The sequence below is a fragment of the Daphnia pulex genome, chromosome 5 (genome assembly GCF_021134715.1).
Source record: "Daphnia pulex isolate KAP4 chromosome 5, ASM2113471v1".
NCBI classification, from domain to species: domain Eukaryota; kingdom Metazoa; phylum Arthropoda; class Branchiopoda; order Diplostraca; family Daphniidae; genus Daphnia; species Daphnia pulex.
This window is the reverse complement of record NC_060021.1, coordinates 7,631,495-7,646,727: the sequence shown is the minus strand read 5'-3', so window position 1 is coordinate 7,646,727 and position 15,233 is coordinate 7,631,495. Positions and strand designations below refer to the sequence as shown.

Below are 15,233 nucleotides of genomic sequence, written 5' to 3'. Positions count from 1 at the left end.
CTGCTGGCTTCTTTCTATTTCGAGGGTTCTTCTTGTATATAAACCAAGAGGTTTTTTCTTATATATTTTACAGGGGTCTGGTCAAATATCACCCCTCCCTCTCGACTACTCCTCCCTTCTTGACCAAATAGCCTCTTCTTTTATTTTTTTGAGATTTTTATTTTCTTCAACTCGAATTTTTTTTTGGGGGGGACCCAGAAAGTCGAAAGAGGAGGATACACAAGAAAAATGTTCCATCATCTTAAAAGAAAAAAGGAGGAGGGTGAGAAAGGGTCAAGTTTTTTTATTTTTTAAGAAAATTTGAATAATTCTTTTTTCTTCTTCTTACACAAAACGAGATGGGGGGAACTTGAAAATTATTATGGGTGTGGTCGAACGTATAAAAGAAAAAATGGTTCAATAAAATAATTGTGTGTCCACTCGAATGAAGAAGAAAAATCTTCTCGGAAGTCGATTTCTTTTTTTAAGGGTAATTAATTTTCTTAAACCCTCCTGGAACACACACAAAAGAATCTTCTTCTTCTTCTAGGGGGTTGTGTCGTGTTAAGCTTTTATTCTTTTTCATGGGAGGAGGACATTTTGGGGACCTCCTGTTGCGGATTTGAACAAGAAGAGTATTTCCCCCCTTTGGAAGAAAAAACAAGTTGACGGATCGCGCGCATCCAGTTGGAGTGTGTCCAGGGGGGGTTAGCCGGATTAAAAGGAAACAAACCTTTTTTTCTCTATTTCTTGTACACTTCTTTTTATATATCGGGGTCCGGGGGTGAGAGGTCATTTCTCCCAAGAACCCTCGAGGGGAAAAAGGGTTTTTCTTTTTTCTTATATTTTAACCATCATCCCAAACGGGTCACAAGGTGGTCAGAGAAAAAAGAAGAGAAAGATGGCGCCGCATTCCTCGTTAACCGCCACCTACCACGCCATATACAAGAAGAAGGTTTTTTCTTCTTCTTTTGGTGCCACCACTTTTACCTCCTCCTCCTCCTCCTTGTTTCCACAGAAATAATTGAATTTCCAAACCACTGAACTTTGAACTTTTTTTTTTCTCGGTAATGGCATGAAGAAACTGGGAGCGACTCTTTTGTGTGTGTCGTTATACACCAAAAATAATTTGATTTTTTTCGTCTTCTCATCAATGCGGGTCCAATCTAGAAAAAAAATCTTTAACAGTTGACAATGCCATTAAAAAAAAGAAAAAATGGTTGGTGATGGATGACGTCACATGGTTTCAGTAGAGAAAAAGGTTCTTCTCCATATCTTGTGGTGATCCCCTCGCGCTTTCCGGATGTTGTTTAAAAAAAGAAGAGGGGCCAAGACAATTTTCTACTCAAAGAAAAAGAAGAAGAGGGTGGAAAAATGTGTTGTAGATAGGTGGTGGTAGCAAGCCAGGTAGTTGTCAGTAGTAGTAGTAGTAGTAGCTAGCCTACAGTGTATTTATTCATGGGGTCTTGTGTATAAAAAAGGGGGGCCCCCTTGTTACAAGCTCATCCAATCCGTCATATTTGGACACATTAGAAACGGTCAAAACCCGTTGGGGCTGTTGTGTTGTTGTTGAGGCCTCACGGTCTCTATACCATTGGGGCTGTTGTGTGTGTAATCTGTTTCTCCCGAGGCTTCTCCTTCCCTCCTATTTGACTTGGTGAGTTGAGTTGTGTATAGTAGTCATCATCATCAGGCAAATATCCGCAGGAGATGTTTCTTCCTCTCTACTTAACTTCTTTTGTTTTTCCCCTCAACGCCATCTAGCAGAAAAATAGGATCTAAACGACACAGGTGTCATTTCCCGACGGGCCCAACAGTTTAGCACGTTTCTCTCCCCTAGACTTCCTTTACTTTTTTCTTCTTTCTTTTCCCAATGATAAATATTTCAAGTAAAAGATTAAAAACTTAATATTATATCCCCGTTTCCTGTGTGTGTGTGGAAGACTCTTGGTGCCACACATTTTCTTAATGCCCTACGCGCCCTCTTTTTTTCTCGTTAGGGGCCCCATATGGGTTTTGGTGGTTATAAGAAGGGGCGCAATTTGATCCTCAACTTCTTTTCTGTCCCCTTCACACACCACTTCATGGTTTTCTTCTTTCCCCCCAACCTGAAAGAACAAAGGCCATTTCTTTTGGACGACTTCATTAATTTTTTATTTTCGTTCTTAATTCCAAATTTCATCGGAAAAAAAATGGATAATAAATCCCTCTGGTGTCTATCGCACCTGCGTACAGTTTAAGCTAAAGGAATTAATTTAAAAAAAAAAAACAACTACGATGAATGACTGGGTAGAAAGTTTCTTTTCCAGGGATGACACAGCTTCTTCCCCCCGCTGCGTATCATCTCCCACGTTTACTGGTGCGTGGCCATCTTGCTTTTTAGGCCTTGGAAGAACTTGCTTCTTTCTCTTCGTCGATATATATATATTTCAAAATATTGAAGTTGTTTAGAGAAGAAGAAAATGTCGAGGGTTTTCCTTGTATGGGGAAGACGACGAACGACGACTGGACATGGAAGAAAATGTGTTTTTTTAAGGGAACCGGGGGTACCGATCTTATCATGACGAATGGCAGCAACCAGCAGATCCTTGAACAAACTGGAATCGCCCCTCTTTTCTTTCTTTTTTCCTTTTAACCAATTCCTCCTTTTTATAACATTCGGGGCCTATGCGAAGCTATTTCGAAGAAGAAGAAGAAGAAGTGGAGGAATGAAAGAAGCCAAGGTCAAGTCTTCACACCCCCTGCGGGCCCGCCAACAAAGTTCCTCCTCCTGCACCGCGTTTGCCTGTGTGTGTGTGTGTTTGAGCTACCAGTAAAAATATATAAGAAGAAGAAAACTTCCATCCAACACCGCAAAGACCGGAGCGGCGTCTTTTTCCATCCTTTTGGGCGGCGGCGGCTCCGCACTTTTCCTTTCCCTTAATTTTTTCGAATTTGCCGCTTCCGATTCCGCTTGATATTTTTTCCTGTGGTTTTCGATTTTTTTCTTCTTCTGGCACCGGCGGCTAAGAAAAACGAACCACAAAATCCTATAATTTAAAAAGGCGATGAATTATTCACCAAAAAGAAAAAAGAAACTGTTGTTGTATTTGTTCTTTTTTTTTTTTGCACGCGGGAGAAATAGCTCACGAAAGAATAAGAGGGGCCCTCAAATCAAGATGGATGATAAGGATGTAGTGACGTTGGTCTTGTTTGTTTTCTTGTGTTTTTCTCTAGGAAAGAAAAGGAAAAGAAAATCGTGTGGAAAATCAAAAATTCCCAAACTTTTTCTTCTTCTTCTTCTTCGTCTTTTTGGCTCTTGTGTGTGTGTTATCGGAGGCCATTATCAGTGGCGCGCCCTCCGTCGAAAAACACACGGCCGTTTGTTGTGTGTGTGAGACTCTTTCTGTGTGTGTGTGACGGCCTGGCGCCTCGAAAAACAAATATCTCGTCTTTTTTTCTTTAAAAGAATAAGAAAAATGTGTGTGTCTATGTAGGTTCGTTTCTTTTTTATCGGTCGACTTGTCAATGTGTCGTCCATGGATCAAAGTATCCACGGTCGGCTTGTCACTCACGCTACTCTTCTTGTGTCAATGTCGGGTAGTGTATAGTAAGTCGGGTCCCAATTTTTTATATCTATTCCAGACTGTTTTACTTCTTTTTCTTTGGTCACTTTCTTGTTTGTCGACTTTATGACTTTCGGTCCCGTTTCTGACCCCGAAACTTCAAATGAGGGGGCGCAATGGGAGGAGGAGGGGGGCATAGGCCATAAAAATCTTTTGTGTCTAACGGTTAACTAAAAAAAAACTTTATTTTTGGTGACCCCAAAAAATTGAGCTGGACGATATGGGGGTTTGGATGCGAGGGGGTTAATTGATGGAAGAAGAAGAAATCTTTTTTTATTTTATTTTTTGAAAGAAAAAACGTATTTCTTGTTTCCCCGGAGAGATTGTGGGGGGATCTCTTGGGTGTGATGGATGCGGCCCGACGGAATGTTTCCGTGTTACTCATAAATCATCCGAGTGGGCCGTACCTGTGTACACACACACACTCGAGAAAGGAGGAGGAAAAGAAAAGGTAGAAAGAATGAATTATCGCGCATCTCGTTGCGGATGATGGCCGTGTAACAGGTGAGAGAGAGAACAATCATCAACACATTTCCCCCCTCGAGGATGAGCGTGACCGACGCTCGGGCGCTCATCAAACCTGTCAAATTCTATTGATTTCAAAAAAACACAAAGTTGATTTTTCTCTGAGCTTCAATATTGACTTTTCCCACGTAGAAGAGAGATATGGCGCCCACCCGACTGTCAATTTCGATCATTTCCCACTGTCTCAAACGAAAACTTAGATATTTCTTTTTTTCTACAGTGTAATAATAATACTTGGAGAAAAAAAGAAGTTTTTGATGTTTATTTGTTCGACAGTTGCGAAAGGGAATATATATATATTTTTGGACAAAGAGAAAAAGAATAAGACACCTGAGCTGACTTCAAACGATTTGGGTGTACAGTGTCCAACAAACTGTGACTTATTCTTCTTCTTCTTCTTCTGTATGTTAATTCTCTCCCCGTGTGACCAGTCGCCCGTGATCGTGAGACTTTTGGGACAAAAAAAAAAGATTATTTGATTTGGATGGGCGGGGGCTAAAGGTTCTTTATATATATATCCTATCGGTTGTAAGGTGTGCGCCAGTGTTGTAAGTTGTTGTTGTTTCACTGCCGTAACGCCCTTTTTTTTTCTTCTTATTTTCTTCTTTCTTTGCCTTTGATCTTTTGAAGTTTCTGTCTCGCAGAAAAAAAAGGAAAAATTTTAAAAAAGTCTAATCGTATTAGAGGAGAAGTGAACTGTGTGCAAGTCACACGGAGGAGGGAAAAGAGGCGTTGACTTGGTCGGGTCTTCTTCAAATAAGAAATAATATTTTTTTTTGATTCTTGCGACAATTTTTTCGACGATTCTCCCCTCTCCAATAAGTTACACAAACAGGTAAAAAATGATGAGGGGTTCCAATTCGAAAAGGGGGGTATAAAGTATCTGTGTGTGTTTGTTTCCGACATTCGATACGCATTTTCTCTCGTCTCGTCGACTTATATAAAAAGAAGAAAAAGGGAAACAAGAAGGAAAAAAGATTCCGGCACCTGCTAAAGTGCGGGCGCGTGCCTCGTTCAAAGACGCCGCCGCGCTCGCGCGCCATTTTCGAAAAAAAAGTCAAGAAAAAAGGGGGGAGGGAAATCTTGTAAATTCGGTAAAATAATCAACAACACAAAAAAAGAGAGAAAAGTCGCCGTCCGTCCCCACCGTATCACTAAGTTTTTGCTTCCGAAGTAGTCGGCTTCTTTTGTGTACCGACTGAAAAAAGAAACGAAACCCGCTCTCTCTCTCTCTCTCTGTGAAAATTGTGTGTGTGTGTGTTTCACCTTTTGTTGTTTTAAAGAAGGTGGGTGGGTATAAAAGTTCATCGTGGGCCATTCATCCATCACAAAGGAGTGTGTGGTAGTAGAAATAGTAGTAGTAATAGCCCGAGCTACCGGTTTATACTATAAGCCACACGACGTAATATTTCGGTGGAGAGAGACCCGTTTTTCTTTTATTTTCCCGAGTAGTAGACGACGGACGGACAGACTGTGTGTGATCAATGCCGCCGCCAATTATGCCCAAGCTCGTTGGCGGGCTCGAGCTCCAATTAGCTTCGTCTAAAAGTTTTGATTCGGGCGCATTGGGAAGACGAGGTGGAATCGACTTTTGATTCGGGAACTTGTCGTTCGGCTTTGATCTTTTTCGGGGCTCGGCACATTCCTCCTCCCCTTTTGAACACAGAAAGATATCGAAGAAGAAATCTCTTTTTTTTCTACTTTTCTCTCTGTTCCAAGTGAAGGGATGTACACAAACCGGAGAAATGTTTACGACACCCACCCAAAACACATCCCCCCCTCCTCCCCTATCTTTGTAAAAGAATGTTGTGAGGGGAAGATTTTCTCAACCAGAAAAACACGCGTGTTGGCCATCACGCCGCCTCACACGTTATGTCTATTGAACCGGTCAAGCTGAGAGAGAGAAAAGAGATTTTTCTTCTTTTTTCTCGTTGTGTTTGTCTATTCATCCACACTCTCAGGGAAATAACACGGTGGCCGGAAGAAGAAGGGGGGAATAGTACAAAGTTTTTTCGTTTCCTATTGTGTCATTCATTGAATGCGGAAGCACTCGACCTAACAAGATATATCATATCATATTTTTCAATCACAATTCATTCTGGAGAGTGTGTGCCTGTGCATCTGGAAAATTGGGGCGAGACTTTTTGTGGAATTAACTTTGAAGGGAAATTCTTCTTCTTGTCGTCGTGTGTATATGGTTTTTCGAAAATGGCAGTGGGGTCCCACATGCTGTACATACAATCTAAACAAAATTGTGTATAGACACTCGGGTGGAGTTGTCTCGACTGGCGACCCAATATATTTGTAAATATTTCTCTTCTTTTCTTTCTTTGGGTGAGGTGAAGAGGGTGGAATTTGCGGCGCCATCTTGTGTTGACGTCTCGTACCTGTCAGTCTAAATATTTACCTTTTTGGTTGGGTCGTGCTCTGTCGTCCTCTTGTGTGACAGACAGACAAACATCAGGGGTGGAACCAAATGGCCTCTCTCTCCTCTCCGTGTGGAATTGGGAGGAAAATAGATAGAGTCTAACCCATAGTTACTACGTGTGTCATAATAGGCTTATAAATATCATATTGGCTCTTTTGAATTGGAACCCCCCTTTATAAGGAGGGGGAATATTTTCAATAGGTTTATAACAACCGTGTAACCGCCATCATTGATATGGAAAATATGATCTTTTTATCCCCCCCCCACCATTTTCCAACCCCCTTTCGCTCTAAAAAAACCTTTTACATTTTGACATGTTAATCAAAAAGCGCTCACCACCAACCCCATTCTGTTTAAACAGAAATCCTTTTTTTTTTCGACTTTTGAATTTGATTCGCGGTCTCCACTCGAACCGCACACTTGACGTTTCGGGGGGGGGGGGGGGGGGAAATTCCGCGTAATTATTAACGTTCGAGGATGATACCCAATTATATCGATAACGCCCTAGCGAATCGTCAAGTTTTTCTTCCCTCCTAATAAAACAAACAATTTTTTTTCGGAATTCATTTTTTTTTTCAAACTTAAAATGAAAAAAAAAAAAACACTCGACTTTTAATTGGGAGCTCCTCTCACACGTCATAAATTTCTTTCCCCCCAAAAAAATAATTTTGTTTTTTAAAATAAAAAAAGTCCTCGAGAATTGTCGTCGCCCGCAATCATCATATCCGGCGCTGGGATCTCTCGCCCGGATGAACCCAAACCTTTTTTCCCTTATAAAATAAGAGAAGAGAGAGAGAGAGATATTTTTCTTATTTAGAGTAGTCGTCGTAGTCGTCGTAGTACAACACAGTGTATACAACTCTTATGTATATGTCGAGGCTTTCTGCTGATTAGGCACGCTTTCAACAACTCTCTCTCTTACATGCGAGAGTGGGAGGAGGGTACTCGGATCTCCCCTTTTTTTTTATTTTTTCTCATTTCAATTGCTCCCGTTTTCACTCTCCTTTTTTGTACATGTGTTTTTTAACAGTCAGTCAGTCAGGAGAGGAGTCCGTGGCGAATCTGTTTTAATGATCATCTGTCCTCTTCTACTCCTCCTCCTCCCTACTCGTGTGTGTCCCTCTCTTTCATCCGTGATAACCATCTATTATTATTGCAGCCAGCCAGCCAGCCAGCTTGCTTGCTTGCTTGCCTAGATGGATGTTGGACAAGTCTATAAGGAGGGGGAAAAAAGAAGAAGCTGGGATTAAGTTCTATGTGTGTTCGCTATCCGATCAATCAACGGTGTATCTCTTCTCTCTAGCTGGGAAAAAGAAGAAAAAAAGATATGACAAATAGGATTGGAAAGAGAGAAGCCTCTCTTGCATGGGGAGTGAAATTAGTGGCTTTGATACACTTGACAAAATGACGAACTTGTCTATCTCTCTCTCCCCCCTTTCGCTAGATATATATTAAATCCGGTCTCTCCTCTCTCTCTCCATTCTCCTCATCGAAAGGCTAATAATAGAGTGCCTTTGTCAACCAGCTTTTTGCTTGCTAGCAAGTCTCTCTCAAACTGTGTAAAAACTCTTCACGGTGATTGCGACGTCGCCAGGCAACCACCACCATCTATCCCCCCACCCCCAACCTCACTGGCAAATGTTGTATGTACTACGCCAGACGAGAGATTGGGACACAAAGTCCATCAACTTACTACTACTTTGGGTTTTTTTTTTTTCATCGTAGGATTAGTTAGACGGGAGAGATGAATCTCTAATTGACTTGTGTTAGACAATTGGTCAATCCTCAGTTGGGGGTCCCTCTACCAAAGAAGGTGAAGATGTGTTTAAGTCTAAATATTTCTCTCTTCTTCTTCCTCGGAATGAATATTATTATGTATAGTTTTATATTTGATTTTAGAAGGGGGCAGCCGTAAAATGCCCCAGCTCAAGAAAGAGAAAAAAATAACATATATATAAAATCCTATAGGGTGGACAGTGAACCGGAACGGACCGAAGAAACTCGTTTCTTCGTTGTGTTTGGTCCGTTAAAAAAGAAAATATTATTAGTTTTCCTTTTTTTTTTCTTTTTTGGGGGCTTTTTGCTTTTTATTTTAATAGAACGGCGGGAGGGTTAGGTACAAGCTCATTTGTTTCGAGAAGTTACACAGCGAGAAAAAAATATAAAATAACGAAAATTGTAAATGGGATGAAAAATAAAAAAAAAAGACCTCGGAGCCATGTCTTAACAAGGTCCACACACACACAGACATAGAGAGAGAGAGAGCCAGTCCAGCCCCAGAGGTTATGTATAGATAAGAAAAGAGAAAGAAAAAAAAAGTAATGATTTTCGTGTTTCACTGAACGACCAACAGAAAAACGTGGGGGAATATATACCAAGAAAAAAAAACAGCATCTTTTCTCCTATACTATATATCTGAAGCTACCTGTAATTAGTGGGTTCTTCTTCTTCTTCTACTATAGTTTCTCTGGGGGTGATTATATTTATATTCGTTGGACTTGCACACACAAAGATCTATTAAAGGAAAAAAAAAAGAAAAAGAAAAAAAAAAGGAAAACGGGTCCGCCACCCAGCGAGAAAAAGAGGTGTATAGACAATTATTTTTCTGTCTCTGTGGGACCTCATTATCCTTTTTTTTCTTTTTCTTTTTCTATTTTTTTTCGAATTTCTTTTTATTTCGGTTTTTCGTTGTTGTTGTCATTTTTCTTATTGATTTCACGCTCGATCGCTGAAGGTTTTTTTTTTATTTTTCATTTTCGCGATTTTATTTTGTAAAAATCTTTTGTTCCAATTTTTTCTCGGAAAAATCCGGTCGGATTTCTGTTCCGGATGCGTCGTAAATCACAATAGGTTTTTTTTATTTTTCCCCTCTTTTTGGGTGGAACAAAAAGAAAAAAAAAGGGGAGCAGTATATATATAGGCTACTACTACTATATAATGCTAATCGTTCAGTTGTTCCAGTCGCTTGACTTTGGTGGCGTTCACTATTCCGTGTCATGACTACCACCACCGCCCTCAGCCCACCCCCTTCCCTTTTTATTTTAGTCTACCCAATCTTTGGTTGTTTTAAAAAATAATTTCCAGCCCCCAGTTGGTAACGAGACGACTGGCGACGGTTTCAAAAAATTGGGTAACGACACCGTACGGAATTGTAATTCTCTTTTCGTGTGATATCCGTATTCACCTCACGGACCGGAAGTGATAAAGAAAGGAGAACAAAAAAATCGAGACCTTTTTCGTGCGTTTCTGACGCTGGGGGATAAATCACGAACCGGATGAGTCGCCATATTTTTGAAGAAAAACTTTTTTTTTTTTAAAGAAAAAGAAAAAAAGTTGTTTTAGAAAAGGTGAGAGGGAGAGATATTTCGTGACCGTGCTGGCCTTTGTTTGGGTGGGAGAGAGAACCCAAAAGTCCAGTTGTTGGATAGGGAAAAAAAAGAGTCACGCCCTCGACTCACGCGGCAGCAGACTCTCCTTGTCTGCTGCTGTGTTTGTCTATTTGACCATCTCCTTTGGCTGGCTGCTACCTACTCGAAGAAGACGAAGAAAAAAAAGGGAAATATCCGTCATAAAATATACACTCGTACCAACTAACTAGGTAGCAGCCGTCGTAGTAGTAGGTGCTATTTGAGCTAGAGAGAGAAAGATATATAATAGGAGAGCCCAGGAGCCCTGATTTTTATATTTTTTATGTGTACGTGCTCTCGCTGAACCTTGTGTCTATGACACGAATTCTGCCCTCGAGCTTCTCTCTCTTTCTCTCTCGTCAGATTTTGAGATTTTGATAAAAATAAATATAAGAAATCAAGTGGCCCTTTTCAAAACTCCCGCAACGCCCCCCCCTCCCTTTAAGAAAAAGACACGTCGGTTTATTTCGGGTGTTTTTCCAAATAGAAAAAAAAAAAATAAGAACAAAAGAAGTTGCTGCAGTAGCATCATCATCATCATCTGGAACGATTGGAATTTATTTTTCTGTTCAGTTCGACCTTTTTGGCCTGGGGCCTTTGGCGTCTATTTCAAACCCATCCAGAAAGAAACCCAAAAAAAGTTTTTCGAATAAGAAGCAGCAGAGGACATTCTTGTCGTTTTGGAATATGTGGGCCCGAATCCAAAACGTCTTCTTCGTGATATTTTTTTCCTTTTTGTTAACATTTGATTCGGAATTTCTTCTTTCTTTCTCATTAGGCTCATGTGTAAAGTTCTTGTAGGATCCCCCCCCCCACTCCACCCAACTTCAAAATGGCTGCTCTGCTCAAGAGGAGAGATTATTCTGATTAGTAGAGTCTTTTCAGTTGGACGACATTGGCGCTCCCCAACGTCTCTCATTTTTCTCTTGTAGACCCGTTCGGAGTGGGTGGAGTGGGTGGTGGTGGTGTAAGTCGGTAGCATCGGAATATAGTGATTGGCAATGCGTGAGTGGTGTCGAGTGGTGTGTGTGTGTGGCGGTGGGTTGAGAAACCCCCCCCCCCTCCCTCCCGTTGTCGAAGCTCTTGCGCAAGCATTTTCTGGGCTGACGGCCACGCCCCTCACGGCTCTTTTGAACGAGGCGCCGATTGGTCGGACGCCGACGCCGCCATCTCCCCGGCGCTTATTGGTTCCGTTGCCGGTTTCCGGGGGGAGCTTAAGGAAATGAAAGGGGGGCGACAAGAGGAGAGCCCCAAAAAGAAGAAAAAGAAGAAAGAATGAAGAATATGTGTACAAGAGATAGAAGAAGAAGCTAGAAGCTAGAAGAGAGATGGATATGTGTGTATCCGCACAATCATTCTAATAAGTGGCTGCCTCTCACCTCCCTCCCTCCGTCGGCCTTTCATCCGGTGCTCTCATGCGAGTTCCTCCCTTTTTTTTCGTATTACGACCATCGATTGATGGCCGCCACCGACTTCCTCCCGAACCCATGGGCGGGTGCCAATATAAGAAAACCCCCCCCCCACGTCTCACTCTCCTCTTCAAACATTGAGCTGGAAGAATGGAAGATTGCCGAGGAGAGACTAGACTAGTTCAGGAGCAGAACAATGAGAAATGATATGAAGAGTGGTGGTGTGACACACAATAGAAATCCCCTCCACACACATCAGCTGATTCAGCTGGCACTAGCAATATGTAAAAATTTCGTCTGTATTCAACTCTGAATTTTTTTCCAATTTTGATGGCCAGTCTCTGTGTGTACGTTTAACACACACACGACGCAGCTAAAGCCAAAAGGGAGGGTTTCGCATTTCAAACAGGGTTCTCTCCCTCTCTCTCTCTGATTTCACTCTGCCTTGCAAATTGAGTTGGAAGAGTTTCCTTTTTCCTGCTCGGCAAAGAAAAAAAGGCCAAAAGGGATTCCCGTGAATATGTTGAAACTTTTTGAAATAAATTTCAACCCAACTTAAAGCTTGAAAATATATATATCTAAAGAGAGAGAAGGACTCTAGAGAGAAGCAAAGGAGAGCACAGCAGCTATTGATCCGGCGGCGGCAAAGGTTCCCTTTGAGAGAGAGAGAGAGAGATGTGATTGTCAATTGCCATCAGCTCGGAAATAAGTCGTCGGTCGATTGCCTTATGCAGATGTCAGCGACGTTACACACAGGGCCGGGCCGGTTGTACACACGTACCAGACCGAGATCAAAGAGATTCCTCTCTCTCTCTCTCTCCTTTCTCGTTTGAGTTTCACAGAGTTTTATTTTTTCTCTTCTCTTATTCCTGGGCGAGTAAGAGGAGGGATGATGATGATTTCAGGGGGGGAGGATGTCGCGTGCGCTCGGTACACGTAATTACATTGTTGGCGCATCGCTTTGAGAGAGAGAGCCGGCGCAAGGTATATAGATGTTATGTTTAAGTACATGGGGGGGGGACCAGATTTCTTTTCGATCGAGGATCGATTTAGACTGGGGATAACACAAAAAAAAAAAAAAAACTAGGAAGGAGGTTTTTCTATTGTAAGAGTGTCCAAATGTTGTTTTTATTACAAAAGATCAGCCATCGAAATTGAGTGGGATCACTAAAGAGCAGCTGCTGGACCGCCAGCCGATTGGCCTCCCCCCCCTTTTGTGTGTTGGTCTTGTATAAACACGCTGGGATATATATATGTTGCCATCGAGAGAGAGAGGGGTGCTCTTTGTTGCAGCATGTTATCCAATATAGTACACAGGCACTTGGAAACTGGCGAGGTATCGAAAGGAGCACCGCTTCAATTGATCGAGGGCCCATCTTGTGCAATTCAAATGGCTCCTGAAATTTGTTACGTAAAAATGTTCGACTTATCCGCCTCCCATCTATTTTCGATGTTTTTTGTTTGTCTTGTGTTTTGTTGAAATGTATACATATGACGACACTCCAGACTAACTTGTTTCTCTTCTTTTTGTGTGTGTTGTGCATTTTGTGTGTCTTTTCTGTTTAAGGGCAATAAGATGGGCCATTTGGGTTCAGCAGCGCATCACGCGGCTGCCGCGGCCGCTGCAGCCTCATCGCTCCAGTTCTTCTACCAGGGAGGCGGCGATCCTCATCTCGGCCAGCCACCACCGGCCCACATGGGCATTCCACCTTACCAACTCGATCCGAAAACGGCAGGAGCCATGGGTAAGCTATTCATCATCAGTTTTTTACTTTTCATTTATTTTTTAAATTTATTCATTTCGTAGGCCACACTGTGTGGTCGGGTTTTTGATCCTGGGCTTGAAATTCGATCGGCAATGGGATCACTTATTACAGTGGTCACGGCTGCTACTACTATAACATCTACCGACGTGTCGATAGATTTTAATTTCGTCAAGTAGTAGAGATCCATTTTCTTTGGCTCCCCCCTTTTTATTTATTTATTTAAATCCATCCGAGTTCCATTTGGAAATGACGTCATGTTTTTTTTTCCTTCTTTCTCAATTCTCAAAAGTTTAGCATTTCACTCTCCTCCTCCCCCACTGGTTTCCCCTTTTTTGTGTGTGCGATTTCACCGGGTGATAACGGGGCGTCGAATTTTGTCCTCTGTGCTGCTGCTGCTGCTGCTGTTGTGTCAAGAGAATGGAGATGAGAAGGAACCGTATCAAACAAGAGACTCTGCCCCGAACAAAAGGGGCCGCAAGTCTCGATCCTTTTTTTTGTGTGTCTACCCGAGAGGGACGTTGAATTGAAAGGAGCTGCAGCATTTCAATGTGTGTGTGTGTGTGTGTGGAATATATAGAGTAGGAGTAGGAGTAGTACAGTCAAGTTTAAAAAAGGGAGAGTTGGTTTTTGGGACCCGAAGTTCTCATCTGTCATCAGTGTCTAGAAAGGATCCGGTTCTCTTTTGTTCCGGCCGTCAATGAATCGATATGATGATGATGATGATGATGAGAAGGGGTCGTCGTCGACAGAAGGGGGTACACACACACACACACACCAGTCAGTTCAGCTGGTAAAGTTGTCGAGGAATTGAAAGAAAAGAAATGCCAGAATGAACACGGACAAATGATGTCCTCTTGTTATCGATTCGGCATCCGCAGAGCTCCTGCCCACTCGTGTGTGTTTGAATTAAGATAAAAAAAAATCGTCAAGAAGTCGGGAGGGTTATGAAAAAAAGTTGAAGTAGTTGTCCTTCTTTATTTCAATACCCACAAAAAGTTGTGGAAGGAATTGAGATTTTTCACGAGACTTGTTTTTTTGTTTTTTTCGATTTGAACTGCGCCAGCGCTCCAAATTTGGAAATGGCGGTGATTGATTACAAGTCGAGTTTTTGATTTAATTTTTACATGCCTTGGGGGATGAATCTATCAAACTAATAAATTTATTATTATTATTATTTTTATTTTTATGCTTCTTTACTTATTTTGCTGCTGTTTTCGTAGGTCTTCCTCGGCCGTCGATGTACTCCTTCGCCCCCACCCAGTATCCGTACCCCATGCTGAGTCCCGAAATGGCCCAGATGACGTCCTGGTAAGTTTTATTCTTTTCTATTCTTTACTAGGGATTTAAAGAGAAAAAAAAAGTATTTGAAAAGAAGAAGAAGAAGAGAAAAAGGCTTTTCATTCTTCTTCTTTTTGGATTTCTTCGGGTGATTAATTCCCATCCCCCCCATTCTGTCTGGTACTATACACCCTGTGGTGAGCGTCATCACACATACACTACAGGCTCGTTTTCCTAATTGCGGGGCTTAAAAAAGTAAAAATAAAAATGAATAAATTTAGAATAGGGGGTCATTGAAAAATGAGTTTTGCGACCAGCTTTTTTCTTCTTTTTCTAGAAAACATTATTTCTAATTTTACCTTTTTTTTTGACCATTTGTTCACCACCTGTGTCTCTGGTGATGTAACTGGAGGGGGGGGGGGAAGTGTCGTATTTAATTTTTCTATTTTTTTTCCCCGACTTGTGTATAAAAATATGTCTATGCGTGTGTGTTCCATTTTTGTTTTTCTCCTTCTAACTTTTTTTCCCCTTTTTTTTATATAGGCATCACAGTTCTGGTGGTATGTATCCGATCTCATCCGCAGCAGCTGCATTCCGCAGTCCTTATCCGGCCGGGTTACAACTGCCTTCAGCATCACTGCCTAGGTAACAAAAAAAAAAAAAAAAATTGAAATTTTAGTTGAGTAAAGGAGAGGGGGGCTGGGTTATTTGGTGTTTGTTGGTGGCAGTTTTTATTAGGTTATATTCACTTGCTTGTGAGACAGGATCGAATTCGAGATTCTCAGTTCTTATATTTCAAGATTATTTTCTTCTTTTTTCCCTTTTTTCTGATATAA

General features: G+C 41.6%; 1 protein-coding gene across 4 annotated transcripts in view; it reads left to right on the top strand.

Moving 5' to 3' along the window:
* Window positions 1–15,233, top strand: part of LOC124194106 (protein pangolin, isoforms A/H/I/S-like) — a 31,388-nt gene that overhangs the window by 3,365 nt on the left and 12,790 nt on the right. For 2 of the 4 annotated variants that reach the window (XM_046588148.1, XM_046588149.1), the window contains exons 4-6: window positions 12,930–13,098; window positions 14,340–14,427; window positions 14,941–15,042. In XM_046588148.1, the coding sequence (XP_046444104.1) occupies window positions 12,930–13,098; window positions 14,340–14,427; window positions 14,941–15,042 (359 nt within the window). Of the gene's footprint in view, window positions 1–12,920; window positions 13,099–14,339; window positions 14,428–14,940; window positions 15,043–15,233 lie in introns of all 4 variants that reach the window. The other 2 variants (XM_046588146.1, XM_046588147.1) reach the window with 1 other exon arrangement.